This window comes from Podarcis vaucheri (genome assembly GCF_965113315.1).
Source record: "Podarcis vaucheri genome assembly, chromosome: 10".
In the NCBI taxonomy this organism is placed as follows: domain Eukaryota; kingdom Metazoa; phylum Chordata; class Lepidosauria; order Squamata; family Lacertidae; genus Podarcis; species Podarcis vaucheri.
Genome location: NC_138748.1, coordinates 39,092,499 through 39,107,935, shown reverse-complemented (window position 1 = coordinate 39,107,935; position 15,437 = coordinate 39,092,499). Strand labels below are relative to the sequence as shown.

General features: G+C 41.1%; 2 protein-coding genes across 3 annotated transcripts in view; one reads left to right on the top strand and one right to left on the bottom strand.

Annotated features, from left to right (window-relative positions):
* CCDC38 (coiled-coil domain containing 38) overlaps positions 1-6,699 on the top strand; it is a 30,351-nt gene extending 23,652 nt beyond the window's left edge. Inside the window, exons 10-16 of one of the 2 annotated variants that reach the window (XM_082240787.1) lie at positions 569-656; positions 1,196-1,268; positions 1,833-1,984; positions 3,694-3,829; positions 4,775-4,989; positions 5,689-5,782; positions 6,000-6,699. In XM_082240787.1, coding sequence (XP_082096913.1) covers positions 569-656; positions 1,196-1,268; positions 1,833-1,984; positions 3,694-3,829; positions 4,775-4,989; positions 5,689-5,782; positions 6,000-6,107 — 866 coding nt within the window. In that variant the 3' untranslated portion in view covers positions 6,108-6,699. Of the gene's footprint in view, positions 1-568; positions 657-1,195; positions 1,269-1,832; positions 1,985-3,681; positions 3,830-4,774; positions 4,990-5,688; positions 5,783-5,999 lie in introns of both variants that reach the window. The other variant, XM_082240786.1, reaches the window with a different exon arrangement.
* Positions 6,265-12,581, bottom strand: SNRPF (small nuclear ribonucleoprotein polypeptide F). Its single transcript, XM_082240814.1, has 4 exons — positions 12,417-12,581; positions 11,799-11,924; positions 8,669-8,733; positions 6,265-6,517 (listed from the first exon to the last, which is right to left on the bottom strand). Exons 1-4 carry the CDS (start codon positions 12,417-12,419, stop codon positions 6,451-6,453), a joined length of 261 nt encoding a protein of 86 aa, XP_082096940.1. The 5' UTR covers positions 12,420-12,581; the 3' UTR covers positions 6,265-6,450.
* Positions 12,582-15,437: the final 2,856 nt, after the last annotated feature.

Genomic DNA, 15,437 nt, shown 5'->3' with positions numbered 1-15,437 from the left:
TAAGTGTCGACTGGAGCTTGCTCACAGAGAGTAGCTGAAGGAAGGCGATCAGGAATTTCAGCCACTCACATTATGGCAAATGGGATCAGGGACCACCTCTTATCTAAGCAAAACTCAGGAAGTGATACATAAGGAATGATAGGGTGAAATAAGTTAAGGCAGACAAAATACCCCCACTCCCTTACCTCCCCCCCCCATGGTAAATGCTAGTGGCAAGGATGCCTTTCTAGTTCTGACTACAGGCAACAGTTCATTTGGGCAAAGTTTAACAGGCACTAGCTGCACAACGAATACTTGTATGCAGGATCCTGATGTCTTTCTTTAAGGCAGCTCCACATCCTGTCTTTAATATAAGGCAAGGGTGTCTTAAGCTGTGGCCCTAAAGATGTTGCTGGACTCCAGTTCAGAGCAACCCAGCATTACAATTAGGAATTGTAACCCAGCAAAATCTGGATGGCCACAGGATAGGCACTCCGATATTAATGAAAATAACGTAAGATATGTAATATAGTTCTTATAACCCTGTTGCCGAATAAAGGTAATAATACAGACTTGTTAATTTTTGAAGGAGGCGACTACAGGTTTTTTAAGAGGGCATCAAGACTATCACTGAGCAAAAGATTCTCAGTAGAAGGGAGAAAAAAATCGCTAGCAAGGTACTCTATGAAATTTAATTGCTTTTAAAAGTTCTCTCTGTTTCGGGTTGTAGATGTAACATGAAGAGCTTCTCTTCAAGAAAGAGAAGCGCTTATCCCTTTGGATACATGTGGAAGTACAGTGGACGCTCTGGTTGTGAACATGATCCATGGCGGGAGGCACGTTCGCAACCTGCAGCAAGCGCCGAAACCTGAAAGTAACCCGTTCTGGTACATTCGGGTTTTTGCGCAGTGCGCAACCCGAAAACATGCAACCTGAAGCATCTGTAACCCAAGGTACCACTGTAGTTGTACAATTCTGCTTTTGAGCGCCAGCTCTCCCATCTATCATCCCCCTGGCTATCAGCATGTTAACTAGAGTGTCAGTGGGGACTTGGAATCATAACATCATTGGGAGCACTGCACGTAGGTTAGCCTGGGCTTACAAAGAACAAGGTCTCAATTTTATCGAACACAATGTTCCTTCCACCACTGAGCACTGACTTGGCAAACTTCAATGTATAAACACAAATCTGAATTAATTTTTCCTTTTATAACAGCTGTTCAAGTGAAAAAAGTATCTCTGCCTCTTCAGATGATGATATTTCGCTTGAAGATCTAGACACTGACGAGGTGATGAATTAATCTTTGTTAAATACAACAGAATCCTATAAAAATGGGACCTTTTGTTGCTTTTCATTCAATTGCACAACATCTTCACAATCTCTGGGCCAAAACTGCTAGGAGGTAGCCACTGGCTGCAAGCATGGCTGTAAGATTCCTGCATGTATGGATTCCATCCGTATGTTGAAATGTAAATTCTTCATACCTAAGGGAACTTTCTGTGTAGATTTCAGTGTTCTTGGCCCTCTAGATCAAGAATTTGCATATTCGTATTCATACCTGCAAGTGTGCTGTGGACATGCATAAGGGAATCTGGCTTCAAAGCAGTGTTCTGAGATTAACGTGCAGCAGAAAAAGAACTTGTGAATTGGCCTTCACTTGGACAATAATTTTTAACATTTTTTGTTAAAATTTAGTAGCAAGGCAAGTGCAATCTATCATACCTAACGCAGCCCAGTGTTAAAAATCTCCCCTCCCATTTTTAACAATTTTTATTTTATCAAGAACTGTTTGCAACTGCATTGATATGACTCATTTTTCAGCAACTCTATAGTATTCCTTCTCCTGCATTAGGAACCAGAGATATATTTCAAAGATCCAGATGAGTTGCTTCAGATGTACAGGCATCTTGAGGAACAAAATCTATCACTGTTTCAAAATATTCAAGATCTCAGTGGAACACTAGAAGACGCACGGCAGAGAGAACACGCCATTGTTCAGGGAATGTAAGTTATTTAAAAGTGAAACATTTTGAAATACGCTGCTTCTGTTCCTCCTCGGGTACAAAGTGGGGCCCCTTCCCTTCTACTAACACGACTACTACATATTTGTTTAGTGAAGCCAATGTGTATAGAAAACTAACATGACAAGAGGACAGAACTTTGTAAAAATAGAAGTAGAGTTAATGTGTAGCAGAAATCTCATCAATTCAGGGAATGCTTTGCTGGGGCTCCGAAAGAGGAGAGTGAAGTGGCTTTGATGGAATGAGATGGGAATGTTCTGTTCCCCACCACAACTGCAGACCATGGATTAGTTTAGGCTTGAGGTTGGTAGCAGCTGAAGCACCATAGCAAGTCATAGACAAAACAAGTTATCATGCTGAAAGCCAGAGCAGAAAAGCAGCACAGACAGGAATAAAAGAAAATCACCAAGTTATTTAGCAGTAGCCTTTACACCGATTCCTTAAATCGGAGATAACCAATATGGCACTCTTCAGATACAGTTGCACAGACCTGGACTTTGGCCATGCTTGCTGGGGCTGATGGAAGTTATAGCCCTAAACATCTGTAGGGCACTAGGGTTAACTATGCCTTAAACAGAACACCCATGGCTTCTTAATGGACCAGTTTGAACAGCCAATCAGCAGTTCTAGGAGACTTCAGCCTGGACTAGTTCCACAGTGGAGCATACAATATTGGCAGTATTAGAAATTAGCCAGGCACCAGGTGTGTTTTGCAACTGGTGTGGGTCCAATTGCAACCATGTGGGGATCTGTTAACTGGGTTAACAGATCCCCACATGGTGTCCCTTAGAGAAAGATTGGAAATAATTTTCCTTGAAGCTTGAATTTGCTTTATTCTGGATTGTTTTATTTGATGTTTTAATGTCTTGCAAACTGCTTTGAGATCTGTTCTTTAAAATATAAAGCAGCCTAGAAATGAATAATAATATTAGCAGAGTTTATTGCAAAAAAAGGCACCTAGACATTTCATTGTGGTGACTGTAACCTAGGTTTAAGGTGCCATTTGGCGATTAGATTTTATATCTTGGGTTTCTAACACTGAATATTGGTGGAACATAGTGCAATTGATATTGAAAATATCAACGTTATTGGAGAGGCGGGGTCCCCCCCCCCCCAGTGACTAGGAGGTAAATACTACTGGGGACTGTAGGTGTTCAAGATGAGGGTTAGTACGTTTCAACTTTCAGTTTGTTGACGAAAGCATCTGAACAATTTCAATGCCATCATCAGTCTTTTTACATCTTTTTATTTAAGATGTATATATACGTTTCCATGCTAAACGTTTTCTCCAATATCAACATCATTTGCACAAGTATGTCCCTGTTGTTTTACAGGTATCTTCAATTTTTTTAAAAAGAAAAACAATGGTTTTTCTATTCAAGGAGTGATTTTTAATGAGCTCACTCCCCTTGAGCCTATTCTGTTTATACAGGTAGGCCACTTACAAGCGTTAACCATCTTGTAGCAGCACTTGCACAAGCTCTGAGAGATCTTTGCCCATCATCACTGAACTGCGATTCTCAGAATTTCCTGGGGAGACAGAAATCCTATTAAACCTGTTAAAGTCTGTAGAATAAAAATGCTGCTTTGCCTAGAACAGCCAGAATATGAGAATTGGGTTATTGCGCAGAAAAACTAATCTACAAAATAGTTTTGAATACTAGTTACAACTTTTCACAGCCTTTTTTATAGGGAAAAAAGGATAAATGATATAGTAAATGAGAAAAAAGCTCTTACAGCTGCTCGCCTCAAAGAAGAACAGAAAAGTGCTGAACTGGAATTAAAAATCAAAGTATTTTCCTCCGGAGACTATAATCCAATATCCATGGTAATTTTGTATATTTATACAATCTTTATAACATAGACTAGCTCTCAGTGTTCTAAAAACCTTTGACAGGCTACAAGACCACAGCGCCAGTGGTATTCAGTGCTTCTCCTACTCAGAGTAGACCCACTGAAATTAGGGTCGTTAATTCCAACCGGTCTACTTTGAGTACAACTCAGTTTAATACTATCTCTAATGACTTGGGTAGAAGTATCACAATTTGTCTATGTGATACCACATTGCCCATGTGTAGCAGTTTGAACCAGGGCCAGTAAGGCTAGGGGATACAGTACCAGGGAGCCCAACACTGGCATCCTACCTGGTGCCCAAAAAGTGGACACAGAAGTAGTGGTGTAGGCATATACTGGAAACAGGAATGTGCACCAGCTCCATATGATTTAGGGGTTCACCTAGTTCTGAGTTGCACAATTAACTAGACATCTCAAGGCGTATCAGGGACTCCCTGAGCTGGTTTAGTTTCTAATCGCAGTAAGTTATTTTCCCAGGGTACTCCAATGACAATGATTTGGAGGAGGGATCTACAGGAATTACGTCCCTGTAATATTGTAAAAACACTTTCCCCCTGGAGAGCCCCCAAAAGCTCAAAAACGCATTGAGCTACTTTATTTATTTGTGCCTTTATTGGATTTAATCCTACTTGACATTCAACACTGCATTGACTTAACATTGCAATCCGTGTGCCTTATTCTGCCAGTTCTCTTATGGTTTTGCCTTATGTGCTGAATAAGTGGCCATCACATTTTCAGGACTGTTTCACTTTTTAGGATTGTAGAATGATTTGTCTATATTATATTTAGAAAATGGTTATATCTTTTATATTGCTTGCGAGTTCATTTTATTTTAAAGTTTCAGTGTAGACTTTTTTTTGTTTAGTATAATGTAAGCATTTGCTGTGGTTTACATAAAATCCCTTTCTTAAATCTTAAGGATAAATCGCTGAATACACTTAAGAAAAAAATAACAGAGGTGTATAGGGCTTGCTGTGGAACGATTGAAGTATCCAGCATGACCGCCTTTCAAATGCTGAAAGCAATAGAAATCAGAGTTTCAGAACTGTGTGAGATGTTGGAAATACTTCCACCAGAATACCTTGAGACTGTTGAAACTATGGAGAAACTCCGAGCAAAACAAAGACGGCAGAGGTAACCTTAATGCCAGTGCTTAAAGAAGTATGCCAGTTATGTATTCCCATCACTTAGTCACATCTGAGCTTGCAACACTATCTTCTGGACCAAACTTTTGAGACAACAGTCGCCAGTTTTTAGCCTATAGGCATTAAGAGTTTCACAAAGTGAAAAAGATTTCTGTTTAGATGGACATCCTCACCCTAGTATTATAAGTATTTTATAAATGACTATTAGTTGTCCCACCTTCTTATGGCCAGACTAGACATAACATCATTCACATAATTTAGCAATTACGTAGGATCTGGGTAAATAGCAGACATGGAGGTGTCAATCCAGGCCCGGTCCCTGGGGCTTGCTATTTCTAGCAATACAGTTATTGCCAGTGCTTTCCTCTCAATTCAAATAGCAAACACTAATTCAACAATTCAGACTAAGGTTGGAGCAGGAGGGAAAGAATTGAAGTGGATCAGCCACTTTTAATCAATTCACCAATTGCTCACAGTGCGAACGGTGTTGCAACTAGTTTATCCCTTAGAAATTCTGTGCACAAAACTGTCTCTAGCGCCCTCATTTTTGTTACCACAGTAATGCTGAATTTTACACGCATAGGCACAATTCAAGGCTGCATCACTGGAGGGAGAAGATGTGGGCACTTCCCTCTCACAATATACTAACGTCCTCTAATTCCTAAAATCTCTCTCTGATTCTTAAAAGAGTTCGTGAAGATAAATTGAAAGAACTGAAGAGAATCCAGGAAGAACGGCTGAAGCATGCTCTGGAAAGAGCAATTGCAGTACCAAAGACAAGGGTTAGTAGGAGTGCTTAAAAATATATCTTAGGCTGTAAATCTTACTGAACTCAGTAGTACCCAATACTGAGTAAAAATGGTTAGGGGCACACTGCAACATGGTGATAGTGTGCATGTTAAAAAGAAACTAGAATCTGTATTATAAAAAAAAGTTTACAAAGAAAAACTTTCATGCTGATTTAACAAAGTAGTTTTATATTTTCTGTCTTCATTTTAGGTGGGAAGAAAACTGGTTTTCCGCTCCCAGCCGCCAGAAGCTAAACAAAAAGGGGTACAAGTTGTAGATTTAACTACAAAAAGTGAAGATGATTACTATTTCTGTTGAATTCTTCTTGTTTCACGACATTTCTTTTTGGAATAGCACTAGATCTTGATTCTAGCTCTGTTTAGCAGAGTTATAGTAGGTAAACTGTGACAGATGTTTGATCCAGTTTCCTTTTAAAATACATATTTGTTTGACTATAATATAATTATCCATTAAGAACTGTCAGAAATAGTATGTTTATTTTTCTTCCATAGTGGTAATTTTTCTTCAATGACAATGTTTATTGTTTGGCCATAAAAAATGTTACTTGACAAAACTTGACAAAAAAAGCAAGCAAACAAAACCGGACAACTAAATTTCTTAGCACAGTCAAAAAACAACAGCAACTTTCCCCCAAAAATAGTTATTCTCTCATTTCTCCATCTTCTTCTTCTTCTTCCACACCCCTTATATAAAGGACATTATTGCACCTGCAAATCAAACCAAAAGTTACTTAGTTCTGCTGTGATCCACATGAGTTTGGAATATTGTTTTCTAAAGCTAGTTACACATCCCCTCTATTTCATATACCAAGTTATTTTGAAGTATTCTATGTTTGCTGCTATGTTCGATTTAATTGGTAATAAATAAAAATTTACCTTTGTTCATTGCATACAGCTTGTTACAATTTTTTCCCAATTGCTATCATTGGTGTAGGCTTAAATACTAAACTTTATAGGTTTACTATTACACAAATGCTTCTCTTTCAGTTGCATAAGAAAGAAATAATAAAGCAACTCTACATACAGGTAGCATTCAGTACAGTGGTACCTTGGTTTACGAACTTAATCTGTTCTGGAAGTCTGTTCTTAAACCAAAGTGTTCTTAAACCAAGTTGAGATTTCCCATAGCAGCAGGGGACTCAATTTATAAATGGAACACACTTAACAGGAAGCGGAACATGTTCTGCTTCCAAGGCAAAGTTCACAAACCCAAACACCTACTTCCAGGTTTGCAGTGTTCTTAATCCAAGTTGTTCATAAACTAAGCTGTTCTTAAACCAAGGGACCACTGTACTGTCTTTCTACTGACAGAAGTAATCTATTGGTACAGGGAACTGAGACAATTTTCAGTGCTCTCTGCCATCTCACCCATCACAATTACACTGTCAGTGAGACAGGAAACCCCCTGCAACATACTGAGAGGAGGTGCAGCAATCTGGATACCGTATTTTTCCGTGTATTGGATGCCCCCATGTATAGGATGCCCCCTATTTTGCGGGACTCCAAATTAAGAAATGGGGGGAAATTGCCCTGACTTGTTGAAATTTTGGGGCGGAGGATCTTCAGAGGCTAACAGCCGTGCACACATCTAACATGCCACCTATCAGCTGTTCCCTTGTTGGCAATGACTGTGCTGGGGGGGGGGCAGAGTTGAGCTTTCTTTGGAGGGGGGGAAGAGTGGTGAATTTCCCCCCCAATTACTTTTCGCCTTTTTTGCGGGGCCTCCATATTCTGCTTGCCTCCTTCCACTCTGCCCGCCCTACAGCTGGGAGGGAAGCTGTAGGCAGTCCATTTTTGTGCAGTGTCTTTGCGCCGCTCCATTTGTGTGCAGGCGGCGCAACATTAGACAGGAGGAGTACGGCGACTGACGTAATACTGCCCCCTCTGCACCTTTCACATCAGTTAAACATCGCACCATGTGTTCCTACTGTGTAATGTCGCGCCACCCGCACACAAATGGAGCCGCGCAAAGACACCATGCAGAAAAAAACTAGATTGCACGCAGCCTCCCCCACAGCTGTAGGGTGGGCAGAGTGGGAGGAGGCAAGAAAGGCACAGGGGGGAGAGATATCTTTGATCGCCGCAGCCAACTTGAGCGGCAGCACCTTTCCTGCGGGGCATTCTTAGTCTGCTTGCCTCCTCCCACTGTGCCCGCCCTACAGCTGTGTGGGGAGGCTGTGTACGATCTGTTTTTTCTGCGCGGTGTCTTCGCGTGGCTCCATTTGCACGTGGGTGGCACAATGTTACACAGGAGTGCCAAGCGCGATGTTTCGCTGATGTGAAAGGTGCAGAGGTGGGGATATTACTTCAATCGCCGCGCTCCTCCTGTGTAACATTGCGCTGCCCGCGCACAAATGGAGCCATGCGAAGATGGCGCACAGCAAAAACGGACTGCCGACAGCCTCCCTCCCAGCTGTAGGGCACACAGAGTGGGAGGAGGCAAGCAGACTATGGAGGCCCCGTGGCTCGCCACTGCCAGGATATGTGACTGCTAGAGCAAGTACTGTATTTATTTATTTGCTATATTCCATGGATAAGACGACCCACAGTTTCAAACATAAAAAATTGGGTAAAAAACGTCGTCTTATAGATGGAAAAATGCAGTAATTGCTAAAAATTGCCCCTCCCCTCTTCCACTGAGATTCCTTCCATCACCAGAAAGATGGCACAGATTTCAGAGAACACCTGAAATAATTTCTTCTCACCAAAGTTAGTCTGCTTCACGTTGCATTTTAAGTAGTATAAATTTCTGGTATCAGTATTTTAATATTCTAATTAATGGATTTTAACATGCACATGTGTGTGTGCGCGCGCAGACACACACAGCATGTAAATACCGTTAATTCTAATGTTAGTTACCTTATCAGAACTTCACCAAGGTGTCCAGATAATGCGCCATCAATATATTCTTCTGTATTTGCAAGCTTTAAAAAAAAATGACACAATTTTATAAGGAAAAGAAGCTACAAAGGATAGCATATGTTCCTATACCAATAAAGGTTTTCCACAAAACTTTCTTACATCTAATATAAATTCAAACATTAAATATTTGCTTCCACTGGATAAGAATCCCTTCAGCAAACAAAAAAGCATGCCTTAATCCTACTCAGTGTTAACAGTTCTCTTTAAGTCATGAATATAGCACTGTTGTTGTTTTTTTTAATTTTAGATTATAACAAAAAGAAAAACATTTCACAAGTCGTTCAACAATAATTTTAACATTTCAAGCCTTGAATTCCCTCCCCCTCTTTCTGCAGTTCCTTAAAGTAATTTTCATCTTTCCCTGCATATCCTAAATTATCTTGTATTAATTCTTTTTATATATAGCACTGTTTAAGGACAGCCTCTTGTTTTCACAAACTTTGCAGAGTGACAGCTATAGAATCTAAATAACTGAGCTATGGCTCTGGTTACTTGCAAATCCAGCACTCTATATTTTTATTTATTTAAAGCATTTTTATCCCACTCTTCAACCAAAAAAAAGGTTTTGAAAGTGACTTACAGGTAACTTAAATGAGGCTATCTGTGTGCCTCATTTTACAATCTAAAAATATGAGCACAAAAAGAAAACAGATTTGGAAGGAGGAGATTAATAGTTACAAGTTATTCTGATGACCAGCTGGGTTGGAAAAGCTCCAGGAGAAGCACCAAAAGCCTGAATCTAGATGTGCAGACAGATGTACAGCCAACTGCTTGCCCAGACAGAAAGCGTCTATTGTAAATAGTTAGAACTACACTGAACAGTTTGAGATGCAATAAAGTATCCCTTTAAAGTCCATATTTATTGCCGCAATTAGCACAATACATTAGGTCTTCCCTTTGTTCCTCTGTTATCTGGGCAGCCCAGTCCTGTGTGGCTGCAGTGCTTATCTGAAAGTAAGCCCTTCTGAATTCAGTAGGACTTACTTTTGCATAAAATACATAGAACTGGGATACAAACCTGCTTTCCCTAGTACCCAATCAATGTGGGAGGCCATTCTCTCTTTTGACCAAGCAATATATATAAAGACACAGAAATGAGAGGAGTGAGTGAAGAACAAGTAAAAGTAAGCAAAGCTCTTAAATAAAGACTAGAATGATGACTTCTACAGAGGAGGAGAGGTTACAGCAGTGTTAAATAAAAACATCTTAAAGGTAAACCAATTAAAGTTGTATGAAAGGTCACTTTTTTAAAACGGCCTGTCTGCTTTTAAGTGAAACCCAAATTTAATACAAACATGACAAATTTGTACAAGTCTAAAAACTATCACACAATGATTTAAAGTCAAAGGCTATGGGGAAAGTGTGGTTGGTGTCAAATGTAGTAGCTATGAAACAACATAGGCAAAGTTACAGATAGGTAGCTGTGTTGGTCTGCCATAGTCAAAATAAAAAAATTCCTTCCAGTACACTGTATCTGAAGAAGTATCTGAAGAAGTGTGCATGCACACGAAAGCTCATACAAAGAACTAACTTAGTTGGTCTTTAAGGTGCTACTGGAAGGAATTTTTTTTATTTTAACATAGGCAAAATTAGTTTTGTCTGCTTTACTTCCTTGTAGTTAAGGCAGCAGTCTAGTTTAGAGTTATATTTATGGGCAGAATGGTCAGTGTTTTTCAAAATAAGACTCCTAATCTTGAAAAATCCTTGCACATGCATAGAAAACCAGATTTCACTATTTGTCCTTTCATATACAAAATGATGTAATGCAAAGTAATAAGATCTGCATGATTAGAAATGTCAGATTATACTCCTAGGTAGAATAAAGGCTTGTTTATTAAAGTTTGAAATCTATATAAAATCACCTTACCATCGGAGCTTTTGTTGATCCAGCCTAATATTATCTACATTGAACAGCTGCTTTTTCCCATTAACTTCTACCCAAGATCCATTTTATTGAAGATGCCAGGAACTGAACCGCAGACTTTCTACATGCCTAACAGAAGCTGTACCGCTGAGCAGTGGTCCCACCCCACTAACGTTTTATCAAACAATTAAGCTGCAATCCTTATACACACTTACCTGGGAATAAGCCCCATTGAACTTCAGAGTAGATATGCATTGTATTGCACTGTTGGTATGCACTCTTTATTCAGATAATCAGCCTGATTAAATCATCTTTATTTCAAACCAATCCACCCTGAGTTAGCAGTAGACAAGTGAATAAAAATCCCTTGCTGACAATGACAGTAGACGAAAACAGTGAGAAGGCTGGAAAATGGGGGGAAGCAGTACATAGTTTTGAGTTTGAGGTGAAACTGTGTACATGAAATTCTCTTTCCTTTTAAGTAAGAATTTATACCTGCGTTTTATACTGCTGTTTCTATGTTAAAGGAGGGTATACTGAAATTTTATACTGCCTGTGAGACAGAATGGTCAGAATGCCAGACTAGGCCCCTGGGTTCAAATCCCCACTCGGCCATGAAGCTCACTGGGTGACCTTGGACCAGACACTCTCAAGCTTCAGCTACATATAGCATTTAGCACTGGGTGACATAAAGAGTACTTAGAATAACATTGAACATAATGACCTACAACATCGTCATCAATATGACAATTTGTGTTTCCCACTGCGTTCTGCATTTCAGAACCACATATTCTACAATGATGGGTTGCGGTTCTTTTTTTAATATACAGGCACATCAGTGTGTGTTTTCTCCCTGCTGCACCAGCTACTAAATACCTAAAAATGTTCAAATGGCACAGGGGCTACAAAATAGCCTCCCCAGACAAAGGCACAGTCTTGACTGGATTTTGTGTGTGCGCACCAAGAAGCCGTTGAAACATTTTTCTGTAAACTTTTTATGCTGTAAGGGGATGCTTTGTGTCCAATGCTAGGGAAAAAAATTTTTTTTTAGCTATCTTTGCTGTGAATCGTCACCTTGAATTACATCACTACAAGTTTTCAACCTTGTTCTAAAATGCTCAAAGAGCACCTAATATTTAAAGCAACAGTGTGTGTTAATTAAAGAGCGGTCATGCAAGCTCCCCACCAGCCAACCTTGCTTACCTGCATGTTCATGTAGCCATCAACGGAGACAAGGTAGCCTTTGTATTCCATCCCCCACTTCAGCTTCACCATCACTGGCTTCCCAGTCAGCCCGTTTAGGAAGGGCTTTGGATTGAGAGGCAGACTCTGCGCGGGACAGGAAAAGGAGCATCATCGCGGGGGGCTTGCGACGTACAGTGGTGCCTCAGGTTAAGAACTTAATTCGTTCCGGAGGTTCGTTCTTAACCTGAAACTGTTCTTAACCTGAGGTTCCACTTTAGCTAATGGGGCCTCCCGCTGTCGCCGCACTATTTCTGTTCTCATCCTGAAGCAAAGTTTTTAACCCAAGGTACTATTTCTGGGTTAGCGGAGTCTGTAACCTGAAGCGTCTGTAACCCGAGGTACCACTGTACAACCTTCTCGTCCACGCTCCCCCCCCCCTCAGAAGCGGGGCAATGCCAAGGACTGGACATGGGGACCTCTGAATGCCCGACGACCCTTCCCCCCTCCCAAGGAAGGACCCTCCTTCTCTCGTTCTCCCTCGCCTCCCGCCCGCAGACTCGCCTGGGACTCGCGAGCCGCCAACCTCCCCCACGTCGCGGCTCAGCTCACGCGCGACAGAGACACATTTCCACTCACCATAGCAACCAGACCAACCTAAGGGCGGCTGCGGCAACAAAAAAATTACTCGCAGGCAGCACGTGTGCCCGCCAAAGCTCTAAAAAGCAAAAGCACGGAAGTGACGAAAACAGTTCCGCTTCCGCTAGTCTGCGAGCGGCTCTTCCTGCTGACCTTTCACCTTAACGAGTATCGCCGCCCATCGGCTCATAGGTATTCGTTCCTATCTCTATGATCCCGACCCAAGGAGCCGATGGGAAAACAAACACTTTTCTGTTTGGGGAGTTTCCCGAGGGAAAGGCGGGGACTAGAGCCGAGGAGGAGAGATAGAAATAGTAGAGTCCCTGTGGTAGAGCGTGAACTTCTGTCAGGGATGGAAAGGCTCTGCCAATGCAGAGAGGCGTCGCTCTAGGCTTCTGATATCTCCAAGGTGGAAACTCTATAGTACTTTGCCTTGGAATTCAAGTGGGAAACCGGCTCAGTTAATGCAAAAGTTAGATAGCGATGGTGGCTTTCTGTCTCTGTGGTGCAGGGTCATTCCGGCAGGACGGCTCCTCCTTCCTCGTTGTTTGCGGGTGTCTGTTGCGCGGAAAACAGAGCCGGCTGTAAACCTCCTTGCTGCGCCCTTCGATCTTTATTCTCAGTGCTGTTTATAAGTTCCAAAGGCTGCAGTCCTTTGTGAGCGCTTATTAGGGAGTAAGGCCTATTGAGCTCAGTTGGGCTTACTCTCGAGTAAACACGCACAGAGCAGAGGTGCGCTGGTATTCTACGGTGCACTTGGAATGCTTTGTCGCCTCGCCTCAAAAAAGATTTTGCAGAGCCGTCTGGAAACCAATTGGATCCATCACCCCATCTCTGCAGAGGTGAAAACTAGACCAGTTCATGGAGGAGGAGGAGGCTATTAATGACTGCTAGCCATGATGGTTATGCTCTGTCTCCACATTGGGAGGCAGCTTTGCTTCTGAATACCAGTTGCTCCCCTCCAGGATGGGGGAGTGCTCTTGTCCTTGGGTCCTGCTTCCCAGTTTCTCACGGGCGTTTGGTTGAACACTGTGAAAACAGAATGCTAGACTAAATGGGCCACTGGCATGGTCCATCATCCTATTCGATTTTTGCATGAGACCCTGTGAGGCAGAAGGAAGAAGCCAATAGTTTGGCTCTAAAAGGGGTTGGGGTGAGAACTGCTCTCCAAGTGCAACTATCCAGGCAATCTGTAGTAGTGATGGAGACAAAGGCTGAATCAGCCCCCTTTGACTGGGTTTGTTTCCTTAATACACTACCTATTCTTTAAGGCTTTCATTATTATTTTTATAACGTGACATTAAATTAGGAGACTGAAGCAAGCTGCTGCTATCCTAAACACACTTAACCAAAGAATAAACACATTGAGTTCAGGCAGACTTACTTCTGAGTAAAGCTTGAGGTATCACTATTAATCATACAAAAAGCCTAATAAGATTAAGGGTTCCGTAATTTAGGTATAAACATAGGTGCCTTTTACAGTAACAAGAAGTGTTTTTTACAGCCTGCTGTCTTGTAAGATAACAGCCAGATATGAGATGTAGCAGTAATGAAAGCAAATTCATTTGAAACCTCAATCTGCAGGCTACACTTGATTTTGTTTTAAAGGTGCCAAATTATTTTGGCACAAATTACATCCTACTAGATTTAGTTCAGTTGGTTATATAGCAGTCAGAACCATTTTTAAGAATATAATTGTCACTGGATAATTTTTAGATGTTTGAAAATTGTTTTATTTTATTTTTTAAAAAAAGGTTTACTGTATGAATTTTTGGTTTTTTGACCACTAGATGGCAGGAACGGGTTTATATCAGACTGTTGTAGTGAGGAAGTGCTATACTGTACTGTAAAACAAACTTCTCAGCTCACTTTTATTCATAAAGAACAAAATACCCTATGCTGAATTCCCTGGGTCCTTATATATATATATCAAGTAGAAACTGAAGGTTGTCTGATATTTGCGGCAGCACAGACTGAATACCAAATAGGGGTGCCATGAATTTGGCAACAGCGGATAGGAACAATCCTCATAATTGGGGCACTGTGAGGACAGTGCATCTGAGGATAGGCATCAGAGCATAGGTGAATAAATGAGCTATGCCTCTGATTTCCAGAGCACATGGAAGAACTGACATTAGATCCCTGGGATGGGGAATATAAAGGGCTTTCTTTCTAGGGCATACTGTAGCAGGACATCTTACAGTAGCTTCACTCATGGAGGAGAATACTACTACTGTATATTATTTGACTTGTGTAAATGCAAGCTTCTGACATCACGTGAAGCTCATAAATGTTTAAAGTCAGCCTACGAGAGATAATTCTTTCTTTATGAGAGTTTATATACATTCCACTCCTGAACTGTTACGACTGGATACAACAAGGAAACTACCACTGTTGCAACAGCATCACAAGGACTTCTGCTGTGAAACCTGTGCAGTACAGAATCCTACTATGCTACTGTAACACCACAGAGAGGTCAGGACGGGAGCCAATGAAACACATTTACATTACAGCGGGGGGGGGGGTTGGCCACACTGGAACAGAGTAGGTGCTTTTCCACAATAAATCATAGGGTGGGAAAAATAAATATTCTGCTTCTCCCCTCTAATTAAGGACTTCTCTGGGTTAGATCAGTAGTTTTGATATCAGTTTTTAGTGTTCATATTTTGTCTGTCCTCATTTATTGTAAGTTTGTGTTTCAAATCACTTATCTGTTTAGACAAAAAAAGTTTTAAAGGTAAAATCCTAGTGTCATTGTTAAAGGTGATTTTTCCCCCTGATTTAATGAAAGTATTTTTTGTACTAGAACAGTTGACCTTACGGCAGCATAGTGTGAAACTGCAGTCATATACAGTGGTACCTCGGGTTAAGTACTTAATTCATTCTGGAGGTCCATTCTTAACCTGAAACTGTTCTTAACCTGAAGCACCACTTTAGCTAATGGGGCCTCCTGCTGCTGCCGCACTACCGGAGCACAATTTCTGTTCTCATCCTGAAGCAAAGTTCTTAACCTGAAGTACT